Source organism: Phyllostomus discolor, chromosome 13 (genome assembly GCF_004126475.2).
Source record: "Phyllostomus discolor isolate MPI-MPIP mPhyDis1 chromosome 13, mPhyDis1.pri.v3, whole genome shotgun sequence".
Classification (NCBI taxonomy): Eukaryota; Metazoa; Chordata; class Mammalia; order Chiroptera; family Phyllostomidae; genus Phyllostomus; species Phyllostomus discolor.
In genome coordinates this window covers 19,528,236-19,551,096 of record NC_040915.2, presented here as the reverse complement: position 1 = coordinate 19,551,096, position 22,861 = coordinate 19,528,236, and the positions used below count along the sequence as shown (strand labels likewise).

The 22,861-nt window shown below is 43.9% G+C and overlaps 1 protein-coding gene across 1 annotated transcript; it reads right to left on the bottom strand.

Annotated features, from left to right (window-relative positions):
* Window positions 1-4,966: 4,966 nt before the first annotated feature.
* Window positions 4,967-10,290, bottom strand: SPINK13 (serine peptidase inhibitor Kazal type 13). The gene is made up of 4 exons (XM_036014242.1): window positions 10,124-10,290; window positions 8,876-8,922; window positions 7,784-7,911; window positions 4,967-5,136 (listed from the first exon to the last, which is right to left on the bottom strand). The coding sequence occupies exons 1-4, from the start codon at window positions 10,185-10,187 to the stop codon at window positions 5,082-5,084; spliced, it is 294 nt and encodes a 97-aa protein (XP_035870135.1). The 5' UTR covers window positions 10,188-10,290; the 3' UTR covers window positions 4,967-5,081.
* Window positions 10,291-22,861: the final 12,571 nt, after the last annotated feature.

The following is a 22,861-nucleotide window of genomic DNA, read 5'->3' as shown; positions in this document are numbered from 1 at the left end:
AGTCTAATGTTACTAGTGAGTAAACTGAGGCTTAGAGGACTTAAGTCATCCCACCCAAGATCATGATATGAATTAATGGAGAAGACTGTGTTGAGGTCAGCCATGGAAAAGAGGGAAGCAAATGTCTTAATAAAGGGATTTTCTTATATGTTTTCTTGTTGCAGTGAACGTGTGGAGAGAGTGAATGCTGAGAAAAAGCCACTATGTTTCAAGAAGTGGAGTCTTTGTTGCAGATTGAAAATGCCATTTTAACATAGTGGGGTGGGAGTGGGATCAAAGGATGATCAGGGTGAAGTGGAAATACTTCTTAGATGTTTTACAGTAAAAGGGAGGAGGGAATGGAAGAAGCCAAACCTTCAGCAAGGTCAATCTAGGAGAGACAACAGTGCATGTCCTAAAGCCAAAGGGAAGAAGAAAATTCAGACACACGGCGGCCGGTGGGAAAGGAGAGGAGTGTAGAAAAGGCGGAGGCGAGATGAAAAGCATGTATTGGGACACTGTTCCCTGTGATATGAGGGGCAGAGAAGACTAGACGAAAGACAAGACAGATATTTTGAAAGGGCGAGGGAGAAAGAAGTAGGGGAACCCCCTAGACAGCTGGCTCCAGCTGCTAAGCGGGACTGACTCCGGCAGTGGGAGGACTGGGTTGGTCTGGAAGCTGGAGGAGGCCTGGCACAGACATCGATTGATGGGAGTGCGCCAGGGAGTCGACAGGAGTATAAAAATGGCCACTAGACAAAATTAGCAGTAGACAATAGCAGGCCCAGTCAGTACCATGCTGAATATTTCTCCCAAAATACTGTATGTTAGGACACTGAGTAAAAAATGGGGAAAGGAGGGATTTTATGCATAGAGACTGTGTACATCAGAGACTTGAGGGGGAGCCATGGAGATTATGGTGGGTTTAGGAGGGAGCCAAGTGTTCAGGAAGGTTCTTGGGGGATCATGCAAGTTGTGAGCCGTTGAGGGTTCAGGGGTCAAGGTTTGGGCTACGTGTGAACTTAAAGGGTGTGGGCGGTATGCACGATTGTGTGTGGAGGCTGTGGCTAGTAGGCTAAGTTTCAGGTGAATTTCTCAGGGCTGAGGCTGAGATAATGATCCTCAGGGTGACGAATGATAAAGCAGATGACGAATGGGTGGAGGTAAAGGTCTTTGGATTTAAAAAGGTGAGGAAAAGTGAGGGCAAACGATCAGGTGTGGATTGCTTTGGGGTTTGGCAGCCCTTCATACGGAGAGAAAATTTTCAAGCTGCATAATGAGCCACAGATTATGGAGGGTCCTTTGGGAGTGAAAGATGAAACCTGTGGAGACTTTTTATCAAGCAATCTTTTTTTTTTTTTTGGCCAAAGGCAGTTTCTTTATTCTTCCTGATACTCCTGCAAGGGGCCAGACCTTGAGGCCTTCTCAGAGGGGATCACTATGACAATGGTTGCACTCCGGGGAAGGCAGGATAGGATTGGAAACATAAAAACATAAACATGGAGGAAGAAAAGGCTTGAGAGTGTCACATCCCTCATTTCTTCCCCCATGGGTCTGCGGTGCCCAGGGAAGAGGAAGGTGGCCCACTAGAAGGTGAGAGAAGGGTGTGGGAATGAAACTGGAGCAAGGCTTGAAGGAAAAGTTCCTGGGTCAGTCAGCAGAAGGGAAATGGGGGAGCCGGGACCACAGCTGGGCAGTAACATGAGTACGGAATAACAGCTGTAGGAAGTGAAAGTTATAATAAGAAAATCAACCACATATTAAACACTTACTATGTAGCTGTGCTACACCTGCTGTGTGCACTTATTCAAGACTTACAATAATCTTATGGGGTGGATGTAGTTGTTTGCCCTGTTACGTAGCTATGGCAGCACAGACTTAGAGAAGTAGCTGGAGCCCTGGCTGGCGTAGCTCAGTGGATTGAGCTCGGGCTGCGAACCAAAGCATCGCAGGTTTGATTCCCAGTCAGGGCACATGCCTGGGCTGCAGGCCATGGCCCCCAACAACTGCACATTGACGTTTCTCTCTCTCTCTTTCTCCCTCCCTTCCCTCTCTAAAAATAAATAAAATCTTAAAAAAAAAAAGAAAAGAGAAGTGGCTGAAGTTAAGAGCCAATGCTTTTAATTACTCTGTTGTATTATTGCCTTGGCACTTAAATCTAAAACCTAGATTTGGAGACGGGTTGAAAATGGGAAGAACAGGAGTTACACTGGCAGAATCAGAGGTGTCAGGAAGGGTAGCCACTGTCTCCAATGAGGCAGAGGGAGCTGAGCACCGGGTCCGAGCACTGGGTCTGAGCACTGGGTCCAAGTGCCTGGCACTGCCCTGTGTGAGCATCATCTGGAAAGAAGGAGGGCCCCAGTGGGGACAGGGCATGATCAAGAGCCTGGAGACAAGGCTTCTTTCTCTGTCCCTGTACCCTCACCTGTCGCAGGGGCAATGTGTGACAGTCCCTTCTCCATGCTGTGCTTTCTGCTCCCTAAACGTCTAGTGAGATCAGCCTAGGGTTAGAGCTTCAAGTTTCCCTGTTAACAGTCCCTCCTTGGAACACTAACATGTGCAAATGATGAATAAGGCCGAGGACTTCGGGTGAGTGGCAAGCAGTTGCAACACTTCTTTGAGATTCTGTTTCTCCCTCCTAATGGCTGCACCAGCCCAACCCCCACCCACCCCACCTCAGCTCCTTCCTTCTCAGCGACCAGCACATCCTCCGGTCAACACCTGGGGGCCTTCTTGTGACAGTTTTAAAATCAGTGGCCTAGATTTGGCTGGGCTATCTCTAGTTTTTGGTGTGTCCTGTTCTCCTTCCCTCGTGTGATACTTTCACGCTCTAGCTTCTCTTTTTCCTTTTTTAAGGCAGCCCCCACTGTGATTGCACCTCTGTGCGCACTGAGGCACAGTGACATTTGCATTTTGATCTTGTGTCTAGCAGGACCTTGTCCCCTGCCTCTCTTGGGAATGGGAAGTGAGCACATGCAGGCATACTACATTTTGGTTCTCTTCAGTTTTCTTTGAATGACTGAGGCCCGATAGTTGGAATCATGGAACTGCTGAATGAATGGTCATGGTTAGTTCTTCCATTGGTTCATGCTGTTCCCTGATGACCTCACACGACCTGGATCTAGACTATACACAGACACATACACACACACCTCCCAGCTCCTATTTGTGAAATCCTGTCTATTTTGCTCAGTGATGAAGGAAAACACCTGTAACCCCAGAATGGGCCGATGTTAGCACATATATTAGTCTGTTAAGTCTTCCATAACAAAATACCAAAGAATGGGTGACGTAAACAATAGGTACTAATTTTCTCACAGTTCTGGAGGCTGGAAGGTTAAGGTTAAGGTGTTGGCCAGGCTGGTTTCTCTTGAGGCCTCTCTCCTTGGCTTGTACACAATCACCTTCTCACTGGGTCCTCTCATGGCCTTTGCTTTCTGTGCATGACCCCTGGTGTCTCCTCCTTTTCTAACAAGGATTAAAGTCGTATAAGATCAGGCCCCCGCCTTTATGACTTCATCTAACCTGAATTACCTCTGTGAAAGCATTGTCTCTAAGTGTAGTTACCCTAGGAGTTAGGTTTTCAACACACGAATTGAAGGAGACACACTTCAGTCTAGAACATTCTGACATCTGCAGCCCCACCTCCAAATTCATGTCGTTTTAACATGCAGAGAATCACAGATCTCCAATCTTCAAGACGCTTGGTATCCCATGAAAAGTTAATTGGGATTTCATGACTAAAGGGTTCTCTGGTCAACCAGATTTGGGAAACCTTGAACAATCTATTTCATTTGGGAGAATTATTTATGACAAGCTCTTGCAATACAGAATTCTTTCCACTTTGTTTAACTCAGTTGTCCCCAAACTTAATTTGCTACAGGACACACACACACACACACACACACACACACACACACGGTTTACAGGACACTTAATGTCTAAAGGGATGCTAGTGTTTTCCAAAGTCACCCCAATACATTTCATAAAATTTAAAAAGAAATAGAATGTAGTTTTCAAATGTAGATGTGCATTAGGACCACCTGGAGCGTTAACACAGCACACAGAAGCCCAGGGCTATTGAAATAGGGTAGGCCTGGGTCTCTATACAAAAGCTTGTACAGAGCCAGGAAGGAGGAAGCTATGAGGGGAGCGCGCGCCCTGCTGCCTGCCAAGATAGGCTGTGATTTAGCTGGAAAGGTGATGGCAGAGCTGTTCGCCTCCCTCTGGAAGTTACCAGTTCAATACCTAGTCAGACTGGGAAGAGTGAGGCTGACATCTAGTGTCGACAATAAGTAATGACACAGAGCACACAAAAGCCAAAGGCTTTTTTTTTTAATGTTCATTTCCCCAGCCTGAAACATAAAAATGACTCCCTGATCTGTATTAGTCAAGATCTTTCAGTTTAGGTGACAAATTATGAGTCAGATTAAGCAAAAAAGAAGGAGGAATTTATTGATCTGCGTAATAGCAACAATGGGATGGAGTGAGAATTGGGTAGGCTGGAATTAGGTGGTTAAATGACATCAACGCTCTTGAGCTCTCTCCAAAATATGTCTGCCCCCAAAACGCTTGGCTGTTCTTCTCCCTCCTGTTAGCATGTGGAAATTCTTCTCTCCTAGTGAAGGTGGGCTTCCCTCATGAATACCAGGTAGAAAACCTCAAACAGCTGTGGGGACACGTGTGCAGGATATTTTCTTTTGCTCAGGTCTTTACGTGAGATGAGAGGGGCAGGGGCCGACCTTGCAGATGGGCAGGCCTGCAACCTGCAGTTCATTTAACTCAGGAGAGTGGGCGGTGGGCCTGCTTGGTGACAGAACTCAGACCCGAGCCAAGGGAAAGCTGTCTCTCAACAGGGATGAATGCTGACCACCTCTTTTACTATAATGTTTATTTGCAATAAATGCCATATTTGGCTCTCCATTAGTTTGATTTGTCTTCTAACTGTTACCAATTTGGGGTCCAAAGAAAACAAACACAAACCAAATCTGAGTGCAGCATAGGGCAGTGTTTATTACACAGTCTCAAAAGAATGCATACATTCCAAATGAAGTGATTTTCAGAATTTAGTAGTGGAAAGAATGAGCGAATGTAATACTCTGTTACTTATCATGACATTTCCCATATTTATCAAATTGAATATGCGAACCATAGTCCCTAAAGAGAAGAGAAAAGAAGAAGGTTAGTATCACAGGGAAAGATCAGTCTCGTGGTTTCCCATTCTCTTATCTGTCGAAGGACAGACACCCCAAGACACGGCACTGCGGTACAGCTCCCCTTGCACCCATCTGTTCCCCACCCCCCATTACCGCCACCACAGCGTGCCTGGGCCTCCTCTGTGTCGTGGCTATGCAAGCAGCGCTCTGTGGAGTTTCTCAACAGAGAATACTCCATCCCCGAACCCACTCCTATTGTGATACCTTTGCATTCAGCAGAGCAATGCCAGATCTTTCTACCAAGAAGTAAAAAATAATCATAGCAATAATGCGATGCATAATAATTCACATATTTCACGCTCTCTGCTCAAATTTTTGCTGGGCTTACATGTCCATGGACTACAGTCTGTTCTCCTCACTCTAATATTTATGTTTTCCAGAAGTTAGCCTCTGCCTAGCTTTCCATCCTTATCTATTACTGTTCTCTGAATACATAGCATTCCTTTCAACACAATTTTTTCTTTACTTCCCTAAGGTGTTGCACATTTTATCAATTCCAAATATTTTCTCAAGCAATGGGCCCTGTGTAAATTGCCTATTCTATTTTCTTTTGCATTTTTTAAGAAGCCTTTAACCTCCTCCTTTCAGAGACTCCCTATCCTGACCCCTATATCTATCTGCTCACTTGGGTCAGGGGTTACAAATGCAACTGCTTGTGGAAGCCAAGCTGGTGCTATAAGTAAGCGAAGTGGGCCACCTTTACCATAATGGAGAAAGGTGGGTTTCTGGCAGCCTGGAATGCTTCAAGCCCATTTGTATGGGCAGCTACTATGGAGCAACTGTTGCTTATTCTAACATACAAACTGCTAGCTTACTGTGAGTGTAATGTTTGATTTTTTAAAAATGCAATGGAAATCTGTATTTTTGGATAAAGTCTGATTTTTGAAATACGGTCAACCAATCCATAACTTCCTAAAATACTGTTTTGGCTGAATGCAACCACTGCTATTCTCCCTGATGGATTTTCCTGTGCATATATTCTTTTTGCCAAACGAGACTGCAGACTTCTGAAGAGCCTGGTGCCTGTTTCATAAACTCTCCATTTTCTTGCTACTGTCAGGGCCCTACATGCAACAGGTTTAGGGGCCTGAGAAGGTGGTGACGGTGATTCTGTACCAATGTTGGCCCAGGCTTGCACTCCTCAGTTGTCTTTTCCCAGAGGATTTACAGCATTCATAAATGGTGGGGATCTGTCAGGATCGTGAGTCCAGTTTGCCAGAATCTTTCTTGAAAACACTGCTAAAAGCAGGGACATAGGAATTACTCCCCTCCTTCTATCACCCATTCGTCTTCCTCTGCCGGCAGTGGTAGGAACTTCGTCCGTTCACATTGTCCAGTTCTCAGGCTTTTCCTTTAGAGGACATTTCAATCATCCTCTGAGCCTAGTCCTTGCTCTGCAGACGAGGGAAGTTTTCTTTATGGGACTAGCTTCTGAGCCCGTTCCCGTCAGTGCTCAGCTGCCGTCCTCACGGGACGGTCACATGACACTGGGAGCCCAGGTGGATTCTTCCCAAAGGAAGATGAGCATGGAAGAGTCAGATAAGTCAGCAGGCTGGGGATGCTCAACTTAGTTCCAGGAATATCGTGCCTGGTAAGAGTGTCTTTGTAATCCAGGTTGTATGCCAGGCCAGGCAGTTTATGCTCAAATGAGTGCCTGTCATCCTGAGCCACTCTGTACCAGTCCGACCCCCTTTTTGCGGGGGTCAGTCATACAGGTGTTGCATGCCTTGGTGACTGGCCCCTGAGACGTGGCCTGGGCACTAAAGCTTTGGTGAGCTTCCCAGGCTGTCAATGCCTCCTCTCTATGGTCACACGTCCTCTCTGGGCGATGCAGCACTGCCTGTGTGAGTCCACTGGGAGAAGACAACTGGAAGCTGGTACCTGGCCTCTCTGGTCTCCACCCTGTGAGCTTCCTGCCCTTGCTGCTTTTCATCTCTGTCCTTTCTCCGCAATACGCCATTATCACGCACAGAGCAGCTTTTCTGAGCCCTGTGAGTCCTCCCAGCAAATCATCAAACCCGAGGGGGTTCTTGCTCACAGGAGAGTTACTGACAAGACACAAGGCTAACTTGTCAAGACAATTTCAAATTAATCTAAATTTACTATTGAATTTACTTCAAAGTCAATTATCAATTTTTACCACATAACTACTGTTATTCACACGTATATTCACACCTACACCTAGCCTACCTCTGTGCCTGTGTCTGTTTGCATCTACCAAACAACAATCACAGGCGCTATCACAGGTATGTCAGTGTGAGTTGTATGGATAGTTGCAGTGACTTCTAGAATCTGGATTTCTACTCATTGCTTGAATATAGCCTATCTACTAAAATCTCTACACAATTCGATAAAAAAAATCATGTCAGATTTTCTTTCTTTTAATGAGTCAACTTTGAATGTGCACGACATTTTTTTAAAAAAATCACTATATATGTAGTCTGTCTGCAATATTTCGTGAATAATAGAGGCCATTCTTTTTTTAAAATCCCATGCGTTAGTCAATCCAGTTCCTTTGCTCAGATTATTTGAAATTTCTGTGACGAAGAAACAAAGAGAAAGTTAACGCCACTTTAACTGGGACTTACCACTGAGCGACACAAAAGTGACACTCGTTCTGGTAAGTGTGGCCAAGAGTGGTGCACACGGGCGCAGTCACATTAGGGCAGTACAGGTCATTTGTAGGGTCCGGCGGGTAGTACATTTCACATGGGGGCTGCGAATGTTATAAAATATTATGTAAATAATGACTGATAGATCCCCCCATTTTTTCCTATCCTGCCACTTCTGCCCCACACAGAAATAGTATCAAAAATTACTCATCAGTTGATCTTTTTTTAAGGATTTTCTCTGCTCTAGGCTTTAGTCAGGCAAGTTTTTTTTTTTTTGACTGAAGTGTCTTCAAACATCCCATCATTCTTTCAAGTTATGAATACTCTGATATCTCAGCGAAAACCCTAAACGCAAAGTTCTCATTTAAACGTGGAGTCCCAATGCGAGATGCTTATCACAGGAGTGTGTGAACTTGGAGAGGACGGGGCTCACAGGTGGTTGTTGGGGGGAGGGTTTGTCAGAAACAGACTTGCAGATACAGAGGCCAGACTGATGGTGGCCAGGGCGAAGGGAGCTTTCAGGGCTGGCGAAATAGGCGAAATATCGGGACATGCAGCTTGGCAGTTACAAAACAGTCATGGGATATAAAGTGCAGCCCAAGAAATAGAGTCAATTATATTGTAACAACTACATGCACCGTGCCAGGTGGGTCCTGGAAATACCAGGGGGATCATGTTGTAAATGACGTGGCTGTCTAACCACTAGACTGTCCACCTGAGACTAATATAAAATAATACTGAATATCAACTGCAAGTGACAAATAACATTTTTTAAAAAGAGTGAGGGCTTGTATTGAGGCTGGGAATAAATCCTGTATGTAGGACTATTTAACCTTGTGACCCTGAGCGAGTGACAGGTATTATTTCACTTAATGCTCAGAGGTACATTTTCCTCTTGTCATGCTTATGTCACCCGAAAGTCTGTCTAAGTCTGGAGAGGTTGAGGTACATGTCCAAGGTCACACAGAAACCGTCCTGTTCTACTTTCCCACTATGAGGTTTTGGGTCTCGTGTCTAGAGAGTGATCAGGTTAGAATCAGAATTCAGAACTGAGAAATTTGAATTTACCTTAGGCCATCTAGAGTAGTCCCGTTTCACGAATGCTGTAAATAAAGACACAACAGGTTAAAAAAATAGTTTTCCATGCAATAGGATTTCATCCACTGAAGTTACTAACATAATAAGGAAATGTGATTTAATTATACCTATGCACAAAGAGATACAACAAGATTGGTGGGTGGTAGCTACTTTATCTACTTATTTATTTATTCTTTCTTTCATTTTCATAGTCCTGACTTCATTTGTGACTTTGCTGTGACATTGAGAACAGAATAAAAACTATTTAAGATTGTACTGGCATAACTTGCCAACCATGTCATTTTTATTAAGTGACTCTGTTTTGGTTGTCTTCAGTTTCCCATTCCCTACAATGGGCATAAGTATACGCATTTGGAAGACTGTTGTAAGAATTAAATATGACACAGTAAATAGGGTAGGAGGCCTATTCCTGCCGAGAGGCCGGACTCAAGATGACAGTGAATGATGAGGAAACCTAGGAGTTCCTTGGCCCCAGGGAGGCTGAAGGACACGGAGCACTGGTGTGGGTGGGTGCCGGTGCAGCCTGGGGAGAGAGGGTGACCAGCTGCCTGTGACAGAAGGAAAGACAGCCAGCCTCCTGCTCTTCCCTATCTGTCCCCGTCAGATGATACTTAAAATATCCAAGACTAAGTGTTTCCAATGAGAGCATTATGCTAAGTGAAGTAAGTCAAGCAGGGAAGGACGAGAACCTATGGTTTCACTCCCATGTGGGGCATTAAACAAAAAGCAACAAACAAAAACAAACTCAACAGGTATCTACCTATACAGCATGCTATCTTTTCTGTTAGAGAGGAGGAGGAATAACAAGATGTATGTATATATATTTGAGCAAAAAGAAGCACAGGAAAGGAAACAAAGACTAATGAGATTGGGCACCTACAGGATGGTAGGATGGGAGCCAAAGGAAAAGGGCATGGAAGCAACAACTCACATTTCCATCTAAACTTCGTGTTGCATTTTCCTTAAGTTCAAAATAATTTTGAATTGCCCTTTTGATTTTTCTTGACCCATGCCTTAGACAGAAGTGGGTTGCTTCATTTTCAGATCATGCTGTTTCCAACAGTAATGCCCAGTTTATAGGAATTTGCACAGTTAAACCCAACGGTCTAGGTTTCAGCCAAACTTTTTCCCTCCAGTCTCGGTATTCCTTTTCTTCCCTACAACTAAAAGATAACCAGGTGCTTCTCTCCCAAGACCTATACATTTGCTCACCTGAAACTTGTTCCCCGGTCATGGATACCAGGAGAAACACGGTCACGGTCACGAGAGGGAAGGCAGCCATTCAGTCTCACCCAACGTCCTGCTTGGAGAGGCCTGTGAAAATGCTCAAGATAGTTAATTCCTAACCCCTTGCCAAGCCAGCTTTCCAACCCCTCCTACCAGAGGTGACACCATTTCCATACACTTGGCCATGACTGCCTCCCCCTGACCTGGTCTCCAGGGACTCAGACCCCAGAAGGCCCTTCTGCTCCAAAGAGGGAAAGAAAATTAAAACAAGTTTTTCTTTCCTTTTTTTTTCTGCCAGTAGCTAGTTTACAGTCATCATCCTGGCCTGGAAGAGGAATTAGGCTCAGGGTTCTCACCGCAGGCATGTTACCTATAAATAGGTTCACCCTGTTATTGGACATGAGCCGGCCAGAGCAGGTCTGCCTCAGGCCCGCCTGCAGTGTGTGGGTTCTTGACGTCCCACAGGAAGGATTTCACAACCCGAGTCCTGGTGATTTTAACAGTATGCTTATTAAGGCTGGGGACGGTGAAACGCAGGAAAGACTTAGGGTAGAAGAAGCAACAGGAGTGAGCCCAGGCGGGGCTGCTGTCAGCTCACTGGGAAGTGAAGGTCGCAGAGACAGGAGTGAGCCCAGGGCAGGGCCATTCTGAGTTCACTGTGAAGTCAGAGAGAGGGGGGAGCCTGGAGACAGGACTAGAGGGTAACCCGGGTGGAGCTGCCACTGCCCACTGCTCCCTGGGCTGCCAGTCCCCCGGGGACCTGTAGAGTTCAGGAGGAAATAAAAGATTGATACCCGAGAGCAGGCACGGACGCAAGTTCGGCACTGAGGGCTTTTTATCTTTTTCCTCCGGGTGAGAGAGAAACTTGGGGGAGGGTTTCAGCAGAATATTCATCAGCTTCCAGATGCGTTTTTGATATGCTGATGTGTCAAAATGAGCACAAGGGGGCGGGTGGGAATGTTCTTTGGTCTGCGATACGGTTTTACTTTTCTTGGGTCTGTCTGGCCTTTAATGGGGTTTTTGTTATTTGTTTCCCTGACTTCATCTGTCCTTGGGCACAAGTGGCCCTAATTGGGTCTCTGTTCTCTGTTTCCCAGACCAAGGAGATTTAAGCTGTGTATTCTCTGGTTAGGGAAGAGAGCTATAAACCATTCACTCTCAAATGTCCTTGGCTAGGGGGGATAAATGTTCTTGCAATTCACCAGCTGGCTGTAAGTTGCTCAAAATCTTTGGTCTTGTTTAATTTTCTTGTCTCAGTTTCCCCATTCCACCTGCTTAGGAATTTTCGTAGGTTCTTACCACCCTGCCTCAACCCTACAACAGACCATCTCAACTGGGACACTCATGTTAGTGAATACGGACACGAAGAATGTACAAGAATTCTCAGATCACAGGTGTGAATGCAGGTCTGTCCTGCATAATCAGGAAGACGTTACCTACGTCATTTGATTTCCTGGGATGGACCAGTTCCTCCCACCCTGAAGTCCCTCTTTTCCTGGTGAAGTTTCTGCTTCCAGGACAGTTTCGTGTGTTCAAACATCAAGAATGGATCGGAAATGGAATTGTTGGTCCCGGATCATAAAAATTATGCAGCCCTTCCCTGAAGCAAGAGTCAGGATATATATCTATAGCTAGATCTAAATATAATTTTTATAATTTTTATGATTCATACATAGGTACACAATGGTTTTTATCACTCATATAGGTACTCATAGACATATACATATGTACATATATATACATATGAGTTCAAATTCTGGCTCCAACATCTCTTAGAAATGTGAGCCTGGCCCTGGCTGGCATAGCTCAGTGGATTGAGCGTGGGCTGAGAACCAAAGCATTGCAGGTTCGATTCCCAGTCAGGGCACATGCCTGGGTTGCAGGCCATGGTCCCCAGCAACCGCACATTGATGTTTCTCTCTCTCTTTCTCCCTCCCTTCCCTCTCTAAAAATAAATAATAAATAAAATCTTTAAAAAAAGAAATGTGAGCCTGAAAAAAATATGAACTTCATAGGATATTGAGAGGATCAGGTGATATTAATATAAGTAAAGAGGGTAACTATATTCAATTGTCAATTTCTTTAGCAAACTCTTCTTTTGTAAGAATGGAAACATTGAGGCCCAGGCAAGAAAACACTTTCCAAGACCTGTCATCAATGTGCTCACGCCCTACTCCATACATTCTGTCTCTTCCCCAAAGCACAGCTGGTCGGCACACAAAGAAATGAGGAAGAACAACATTAGCTGCAAAGTCTGCCTTACTTTCAAGTGCAGAGGCACGAAAAAGAGGGTGGGAGAGGAAAACAAACATGCGGGGAAACCTACTGACAGAGAAGAAAGCCAAAGAGATCCCAGAGCAGACTTGGTCTAAGGATAGAGGTGGAAGGGTGTTACCTGAATAAGGTTGCTGCAAAGTGTCAGCCTGCTGTCACCCCTCTGAGGTCACAATTAAGCTTTAAGCAGAGTGGCTGTGCCTGGGGACATCTAATGGCTGTTTCCTCTGTCTATCCCTCTCCTGAACCACCTCCTCTGGTGTTTTATGCTCCAGCAGGCAGGGACATACCTGGAGGTTCTGTACTCGTGGTTTCCGGTTGTGGATCAGAAGAGCCAAAAGGACTTGCATCCTAAATATCTGATGACATTTGCAAACCATGATGATTACCGGTCACATTTCAGAGGATGTGGTGAACTTTCCTGCTGAATTCAATAGTGGTTCCAATCTTCATCATCTGCTCTCCCTCCTAAGGTCACTGAGTCCATCTTGCTTTTCTGGTTTGCCCGTTTTATTGTTCTAGGACATGATTTCTGACTCAGCCTGGAAAACTCCAGCACCACAACCAATAATCTTTGCAATGCTTAAACCTCCTTATTCAGGTGCAACTGCAAAAGAGTACAGTAGCAATGGCAAACAGTCCGTCCGCTGCTTATAACATGACATAATACATTACATTAATACGTATCTACTATAGGACATGATAATTCTGCTTCTAGCAATTCACCCTAGGGAAATACAACCTTATGTTTACACAAAAACTTGTACACAAATATACAGAGCTGCATTGTTTGTAGTCATGAAAAGTTAGAAGCAACCCAGTTGTCCTTTAATGGGTGAATGAACCATTCAAACCGCTGTATATCCATATAATTGAATGACATTCAGAAATAAAAAGAGCCCTGGCTGGCGTAGCTCAGTGGATTGAGCGCGGGCTGGGAACCAAAGTGTCCCAGGTTCGATTCCTAGCCAGGGTACATTCCTGGGTTGCAGGCCATAACCCCCAGCAACTGCACATTGATGTTTCTCTCTCTCTCTCTCTCTCTCTCTCTATCTCCCTCCCTTCCCTCTCTGAAAATTAAATAAATAAAATATTTTTTAAAAAAATAAAAAGAATGAATTTCTAATACACTAAGAAACATGAAGGAATCTTTATGTAAAAAAAGTAGCCAGGCTTAGAAGAATATATACTGCATGATCTGATTTACATGAAATTCTGGAAATAGCACTGTTTCAGAGATCTGGAGTTGTAGAGGTTAGGGATGGAGGTTGGACTTGACTATGAAAGCACAGCACGTAATTTTTTTGTAGTGATGGGGCTGTTTTATATCTTCTGTTGGTGAATTTGTAAAAATCCATAGAACTGTATACTAAAAAGGAAAAAAAGTGAATTTACTATATGTAAAATAAAGTTTAGTTTTAAAATTCTGGTTCACAATGTTGGCCCTATCTTGCTAAGTGATCTTGGACAGGATATGTCAGCTCTGAGATCCAGTTTTCTTGTATGAAACAGGGGGGCATTGGTCTAAGTTTTTTCCCAAGTTTAGGTGTCTGTGATTGGTATTTCCCCATGTAAATGCCTGTCTATTTTCCAAGTTCAGTACACATTCTGCCAAAGGAAGTCATCCAGTAGTTAGTCTGTGGTGCTCTTTTCCTCAGCAAGGATTCCGAAGAGCCCAGTGAAGCATCACCGTCATCATCAACCTGGAGCTGTCAACACTGCCCGAATTCCCCAGGTGATTCTGTATTTCCAGACTGAGACTCACCAAAGAACACTGAGAATTATACAACTGCAAATTAATATTTCTGCCCTATAGTGAAGTTTCCACAGAGAAACACAACACTTAGGGGAAGAATATATAGTGAGGTTTTCACCCTCGGGGAAGAATATGGAATCCATGGGTGTGCAGCAACACTGAATAAATATTAACTCTATCACTCAGAGCTCTGCCTCACACCTTGTCATTCACGCTGTGGATAAAAACACCGGATATGTCTGTCATTGTGATGTAATTTCTTGCAATACTGTTATTTTTAATTATGCAGATTTATGAAATGGAGTTGCAATAGGGAATAAGATCTCTTCTTCCAGAAAATCACAACCTATTAGTCAAAAAGGAATGTTTCTAAGCTTCTGACAGATATAGAGGGCTAAGAGAAAAGGGCAAATTCTTTGACACATTAGCATCATAGTAATTCCAGTTCTAAGTATCTACCCTAACATGAACCGCATGCAAAAGTATTCCCTGCAGCATTACTTGTAGTAGTAAAAAATTATAAGTAAATGTCTGCCACTAAGGGATTGGCTAAATAAAATGTGATATAACCATGTAAAATAATACTAAAAGCAAATAAATTAAAACTTCAAACATCAAAAATTAAAGCTTCCAACATCAAAATTGATAGCCCCCTAAAACACTGAGAGACAAAATTCATATTAGAGAATGTAATTTATTTTTTAGAAAGAGACACAGTAGTTCCATGTATCATCAATAGTTATACATAGGGTGGGACAAGAGTAGGTTTACAGTTGTGAGTACACGAAACACAGAGTTTATTCTTGTACTATTATTTATTATTGTATTTTTTGCCATACAAACAACTGCAAACCTACTTCTGCCCCATTCTGAATACATACATACATATATATATATTAGAATTGTTTTTGATGGTACATACTCAACTAGCAACACAGGTTGACTTTCAAGAGAAGAGGTAATAGTGATTCAAGTAAACATACTAAGCAGGTGGAAATTATAGAATAGGCTGTACTAACAAACTCATAGAAGACTCACATATTAAAAGTTTTCTTATAAGTATTTTAGGGACATTGGCAGTTGCAGCTCCTGCGTAAGTAAGGAATGGCCCTGACCACAAGAAACTGGGCAAGCATCAGTGATCCATATCAGAACCAGCAGAACGCTGCCCGCACATTCTGTTCCCAGATATCAGCAGCGAAGCTGCAGATGGAGCGATGAACCTGCTGGGTGACGCGCACAGGACATCATCACACTGAACCCCCTGGGGACTGCATGTAGCCAGAGATTCCTTAGTTCCCCTATTTCCACGATTCCCCTGTATACACTACCCAGGACATCTGGGATGCTAAGATGGGCCTTGAGACGAAGGTTCCTCACCTTTCAGGTTGCCAACACCTGAATAAAACCACTGTCCTTTATTTTTTTTAATTTAATTTAATTTTTTTTAATCATTGTTCAAGTACAGTTTTCTCCCCCTACTCCCATTCCAGCCCACCCACCCAACCCTCCCCCCTTCCCCCCATTACCCCCCACCCCTAGTTTTTGTCCATGTGTCCTCCAAATTTGTTCCTGTAAACCCTACCCATTTCCCCCTTGAAATTCCCTCTTCGCTCCCCCCTGGCCACTGTCAGACTATCCCCTATTTCAGTGTCTTTGGTTATATTTTGCTAGTTTTTTTTTGTTTTGTTGTTTAGATTCCTGTTAAAGATGATATCATGTGGTATTTGTCTTTCACTGCCTGGCTTGTTTCGCTTAGCATAATGCTTTCCAGCTCCATCCATGCTGTTGCAAAGGGTATGAGCTCCTTCTTTCTTTCTGCTGCATAGAATTCCATTGTGTAAATGTACCATAGTTTTTTGATCCATTCATTTACTGATGGGCATCTAGGTTGCTTCCAGCACCTAGCTATTGTAAATTGTGCTGCTATGAACATCGGGGTGCAAAAGTTCTTTTGTATTGGTGTTTTAGTGTTCTTAGGATAGAGTCCCAGCAATGGAATTGCCGGGTCAAAAGGCAGATCCATTTTTAGTTTTCTGAGGAAGTTCCAAACTGCTTTCCATAGTGAAAACCATTGTCCTTTACATCAGCACCTGCCTCTTGAGTATTGGCTTTCAAAGTGGCGGACAGCTGGACTTACATTTGGTTGCAAAAAGAGCTCTTGGAGGAAAACATGTCCATGTATTATTTGTCCTGTGACAAAACATTACCTTTAAACAGAGAATTCACTGAAGAGTGCCAGAGAGACCTGGTTCATATGGAAATTTTCCCATGGCCATGTAGAAAGGCCCTAAAGACATGTCACCTGTAAAACCAAGGCCAGAGGCTGGAATGGTTGGCATCGCCAAGGGAGGCTCTCCTCGTGGCCCAGGCTGTTTTAGATATTCACCTGTGGGCTACTTTTTAGGAATTAAGAGCACATTCACATTGTTCTTAAGCAACCAGAGAGTCCTGAAAATGATCGCTTTAAATGTTTGAGTCTTTTGAGCAAATCACTATTTAATTTTGTTTCCATCACCCTCTTACTGCCAGTCCACATCCTCCACCACTCAGAGGCCCCAAACCACAGAATGACACATATATATTTACACATTTTGGAGAGAATTAAGACTAATTTTGTTTGAGAATCCTGTGACACCCTTTGGAATAATGAGAAGGGCCCTGCAGTGTCACAAAAGCAGAATTAGGAAAGCATCGGCTTGTATCGTTGCCATGGGGATCTGTTTCCTGTAAAAATCCAAGTTCCAGAGACATCAGGAAAGAGGGGAGAAACCTGGGCAAGGCTGTGAGTGGGGCAGGGCAGAGTCGCCAAGCACAGCACACCAGTGGGGCAGGAGCGCTGCCTGCCCCGTCTGTCCAGGCAACACGGAGGGCTGGCTGCCAGGCTGCAGCGAGTCCGCTCTGCTCAGATCCACTTTGCAGAATGAAGTGTGGACAGGAGAGGACTGACGGGGAGGAGGGGCCGTTCCCCCATCGCTGTCCAGACCTGGTCACTGACCCACTGAGCGATGACAACACAATGGGCCTGGGGCACTGCTCTCTCTCTGCTGTTAGAGCATTGGCCCCTCCACGGAGGTGTTTTATGTTTCCAATTTTAATTTTAGCATCTACACTTCGGCAATTCGCATTTGAATGTGTTGTCAGAGAACTTCAATCTTTAATAGGAAGACCAACTTTCATTTTAATATGCTCTGAATTTCAAAATATCTCTTTTTAGCATGAATGCATATTATCAGAAGAGTGGCCACTGTTAAATAAATTATAATTACCAGGGTAAAATTTAAACAGAGCTGGCTTTGAGAAGCACCTTGGCTTTGTTGGACTTTATTTAAAGATCCTAGTGAAACAGAAAGTCCGAAAGAAAAAGGAAACCTTCAGATGCAGGAGGCCTTAAATGTAGAATTTATTCTACCAGCAGCGGAGAAATCCAAGCAGAGAAGTGAGTGCACAAGGGTTGGTTAGTTATAAGAAATGAAGATCCTCTGAAGGAGAAAGTAGGAAGGTAGAACTTTCCTGGTGTTCCTTGTTCTCCTGTGCTGCCATTTGAAGGCCAAATTAGGAGACAGGTCAAATTCCCACAAAGTGTAGAGTGGGTGTTTCTGCCTACCCCTTTCATTTAATATTTTCACAGGAGTAATCAGGACTTTAAATGGATACATCAGTTTTTGTGGATTCTGGAGAAATACTGAAGCACAAGCACAGTATTGTGCTTTCATCAGAATGATAAAAGATGAGTGGATAAAACAACTATGGGATAGCTACACAATGAAATACTACTCAGAAGTTAAAAAGAAGAGAATTTTACCCTTTGTGACAGCATGGACAGACCTGGAGAACATCATGCTAAGTAAAATAAGTCAGTCACTCATATGTGGAATCTAGTGAACAAACTGAACTAGCAAGTAAAATAGAGACAGACTCATAGACAGAGGGCAGGCTGGAGGCTGGCAGGGGGAGGAGGGAGGTTAGGGGTTGGAGGGATCCGGCAAAAAGGAAAATGGCCTCTCAGACATGGACAACAGGGTGGTGACTGCGGGGGGAGGTGGGTATAAGGGAGATCAATGATCATGGAAAACATACAATAAAAAAGGAAAAGAATGATAAAAGATACACATCTCATCCTACCTCCTCATCTTCAGTGACTCCCGGTCACCATGCTGTGGCCTGGCATTTCAAGCCTTTTGGACTCTGTTTGCGGCAGGCAGTTAGACAGATGAGGGCAGAGCGAGAACGCTGGGCCCAGTACAGCAGGTCACCAGGGCAGAAAGCCTCAGGTGCCCACCAAGGGGCAAAACCAGGAAAACAAGGACTTCGGCCCCAGCATAACCTTCCTACCTTAGCATATTGCTGGCCATGCAGTTTGGACCCCAACCTTTTACATCGGTATCGTGTGGTTTGGGTGCTCTCCTGACTTTCTGTGTCACTGGTCCTGCGGTTCACAGCCTCTCTGACCTTGCCTCCCCAGCATATTGCTAGGAACAAGGGGTGAAAGAGTGGTTCCAAGCAACTCCCATGTGGGCTGGCCCTTACATGACCACTCCCTTAAGCATTAAGCCCTAGGAATAACATCTAGGCCTCAGCTGGGGTTCGGCTCCAGGCCCAGAAGAACAGCAAAACCAGACAAGTGAAGCTAAGGCTGACATCAGGACCAGATGTATTGACTAGTGACCCCCTGCCCTGGCACTGACCAGTCGGTGGAGACCAAGCCCTGAAAGGACACATCTGGAAAGCTGATGAACATTCCACTCAGGTCATCCCCCGAGACCTCCCTTGCAAGAACCCAGTGCGGCTCTCTCTGTGGAGCACGCTGGTGCCTCTCCCCACCCTCTTCCCCCAAGTGCCTTTCCTTGTCTCTCTCTCTTTCCTAAGCTCCAAGGGCTCTTAGCTCCTTCCTCTGCAACTTGTTTCCTGAGCCCATTGCTTCCACAGCTCACTGCTTCTACCTCTGTGACTTCCTAAATAAACTATTTCTTATAGTTTGAGCCTTAGCTCTCAATTGTTTCTTAATCAGAATTGAAGTACTGAAGTTGCTGGACCAAAGTCTGGTTTCACATGTGGTGTAGCTTAGATGCAGATCAGGCCTTCTGCCCCAGACCCTGTCCAACAGCTGGGGCCGTTTCACCAACAGCGCCACTATTCATGCCACACACTGTGAGCCCTGCTAAAGGAAGAGAAGGGGAAGGAAATAGAGAAAGGAAAGGAGGGGAGGGGAGGGGAGGGGAGAGGAGAGAAGAGAGGAAAAGGAGGAAAAAGAAACAAAGAAAAAGAATTTGAAAGAGAATGAGGAAGGGGAGGAGGACCAGGAGAAAGGAAAAAGAAGAGGAGGAGAAAAAATTCAGAAATTCTCTCTCTTGAAATATCTTTTAACCTTTCTCTTTAAAATTTCCATGTGGTTTTAAATGACTAATGCATTTTTTATCGAAGGAAATTCCCTTTAGAAGTTTCCAGATGACTTTATTTTGCAAATAGTGCTTCTACATTGTTAACAAGGCAACTGACCCAAAATGGCATCGCTTATGCTAAGCCCCATGTCACCAAATGAAGACTTAATTACAGTTTCAACCCTTTGGAAGTGAAATCTTACACCTGTCAATCAGGGATCACCTGATCAGCACTAGTTAGGTAACCTGCCTGAGAGACCCCTGCTGCCCCCTAAAGGAGAGGAACTTTGCAATAACCAGCCTGCTTTCTGTCTAGTGTAACTCCTTGTCCTCGCTCCCTTCTGCCTATCAAGGACTTTTTGCATGGCTCCTCGGAGCTCCTTTCTGTCTGCTAGATTAAATGATGTTCAATTCAAATTGATTTTAGCTCAAATAAACTCTAAAATGTTTTAATAGGCCTCAGTTTGTCTTTTAACAATTCAGAGGGACATTTGTTAGCAAGCGGAAAAGTAAAAATTCAGCTGTATCAGCTCAAATTGATCACTTACAGATTTGTCACTTCAGGGATAAAATGGCACCTAATTTGACAAACTGCCTTTTGTTTTGCCTCCTCTGCTGGTCATCCGCATCCTCAGTGGGAATCCTACACGGAGAACCAAGGACAAAGGAGGACAGAACCAACCCCTTAAATTTGACCTACAGCAATGGAAAGCAGAATAAAAAACAGGTAGATACAGCCACAGCTTCAGGGTGGAAACACCAGAAAGCACACATTCATTTCTCCAATTAGTATTTGCTGCATGTCAGGTAGAAGAGCCTCACCTAGCAAGTGTATTAAGACAAGATAACTGAGAAAAGCTAAGATTTTAAAGTGCTTCCCATGGGCCAGCCCTGCCCCGAGTGCCTTCTGTTTATTAACCTAATCCTCACAGTCACCTTTGGGTAGGAACGATTGTACCTACAGTTAACAGGCATGGCAGCTGAAACAGAAACATCAGCGACGATGCTCAGTGTTACACAGCTCACATGTGGTGGAGCTTAGGTTCAAAGCAGGCAGCCTGCCCCGGAGCCCACACTCTAACCATTCAGTTAGTCCTCTCCATCGGCTCTGAAAACCACCACCTCTGCTGGGGAGTGCTGATGGAGTTTCATAAATGATCCACATTCTCTGCCTGTTTCACTTGTGACTAGAGAACTAGAGTTCACAATTAGGATATGTAAGAAATGTGTCTCAAGAAACACAAACCAATGGCTTAAAATGCAATGGGGGAAATTCATGCTCAATAATGAGCAGATGGACTAAAATATCTTTGTCATGGGACAGGGAATGTAAAGAGGTCAAGTAAAGAATTGATTCAATGACTTCTTCCCGGAAACACAGTGTCCACTTGCTGGCTGTGAAAGAGGAAGAAAAAACAGAAACCTCGAGTGCTTACTAGGTTCATATACTTTGTGCACATTGCCACTGAGGCTGAAGCTTTACACACTAGGTGGGCAATGACAACACACTCATGTGTGTGTTACTGAGTTTCTTGCAAGAAGGAAAAAACATACTGAGGTTGGAGAAGGGTGTCTGGTCAAAGCATTGATGTTTTTCATTAAGGTTTTTTTTTTAAGTGCCCATTAGTTTCTCAGGCTTTCGAGGCGATTGTGCATTTCTCAGTAAAATATTACCCAAGTGAATTATTTATCAGGCTCTGGGAACCGCAGACCCTGGAGAACAAATTTTTCTGATGTCTCATCTCCGGGAGGGCTGTTTGGTGTCACCCTCTGCTTCCCTTCTGCAGGTATCTGGGCTCTGTTTGGCTGCAGCTGCGTGTTCACTGCAAAAGGCAGACCAGCTGCTGAATATGGGCAAAGGACGGGACAGGGAATCTGGGGTTCAGGTTTAAACATGCATTAATATTTAAAAATTTAAAATGATCATATTTCTGAAAGATATAAAAACACATTAAATTTTTCCCTGAATTGTGTAATTTTATGTTATTTCGTTTTTACTCTTTAACTATATTTTTGTTGCTATGAATTTTCCAGGGTCATATTCCAACAACAAGCATGCACAGTCTTTATCGTGAGAAAAAGATTATGCAAATAAATACAATATTTTCCTGAATAAGTATGGAACTATCTGATCGAGTTTCCCAAACTTTCAGTCACTTGTACCTCAACCTTATGCTTTTTTTGTCAAAATCTGTGTAAGACCTGTATCATATACATTTTAAATCTTATCTTTTTTACTTCAAAAGATTAATTGAAAATGAAATTCTACAGCCCAATCCTACCTAGAAAATGATCATAATTTGCCATGAAGAAAAGGAAAGCATAAAATAAATATAATTAACACAGTAATATTAATACCATTTCTCATTCAAAGGTCCTGATCCTGAGGTTTGTTTACTTTTCATTTAAAAATGAAGATTAGTGGGAGTTTGAGGGGATAAAGGTAATCTAGCACCAAACAGAGAGCATCTCTTTGTAATAAGTAAAAATACTAAAGTAGAACTGAAAAGAGAATTACATTGTGAGAGTGTGAATCTGTATAACTTAATCTTGATGCCCTGGCTACTTACAAACACTGTTTATACTATGATGTCTCCCGTGCTTTGGGGACCATTGGTCTAAAGCAGCTCGAGCAAATGGAGTGAGTACGAATGCCTTCTAACAGGTCCCCAGAACTGGAGACTTCACAATTTTGTTCGTGATGCTTTTCAATGTTCCCCGAGGTGCACACATCCCAGTTCAAACCCAGTCCAGCTTTACACTGTTGTCACAGCACAACCATTCATCACACTCCCTTTTACGCTGCAGTGCGTCCTGATTTGGTACAGTCCACTGTGGTCTCACCGGGTTGATGGTTCACTGTCCATTTTCCGAGCACCTACTCTGGACCTGGTGTTCTGATAATGACTGCAAACACAAAGGTGAACGAGATAGCTCCCAGTCCCCAGAGAAGTCAGGAATGGGAGATCAGGGCAAGAAGGGGAAGGGAACCACTTAATGACAACACCAAGTGGTGAGAGTCCCATGTAGGTCTATGCCATATGCTGTTGGGATCTCAGGGCAGGACAACAGATGAAGGAACACGGCAGGTTCCTCAGTGCAAAGGGCAAGAAGGTCAGCTAATGGGTGGTTAAGAACAACGAGTCTGCTCTGCAGAGGCAGGTAGGGCTTTCCCTTTTAAAAATGTATTAATTTGCATGCCTACGTGCTCAAGGAACTGGGGTGGTAAGGGATTAAAGTAAGAAAAACACAGTTTCTGACTCATATTTCTTCAGTGGTTATACGAAAACTTGCCCTGCCTGGTGAATCTTATCTGTA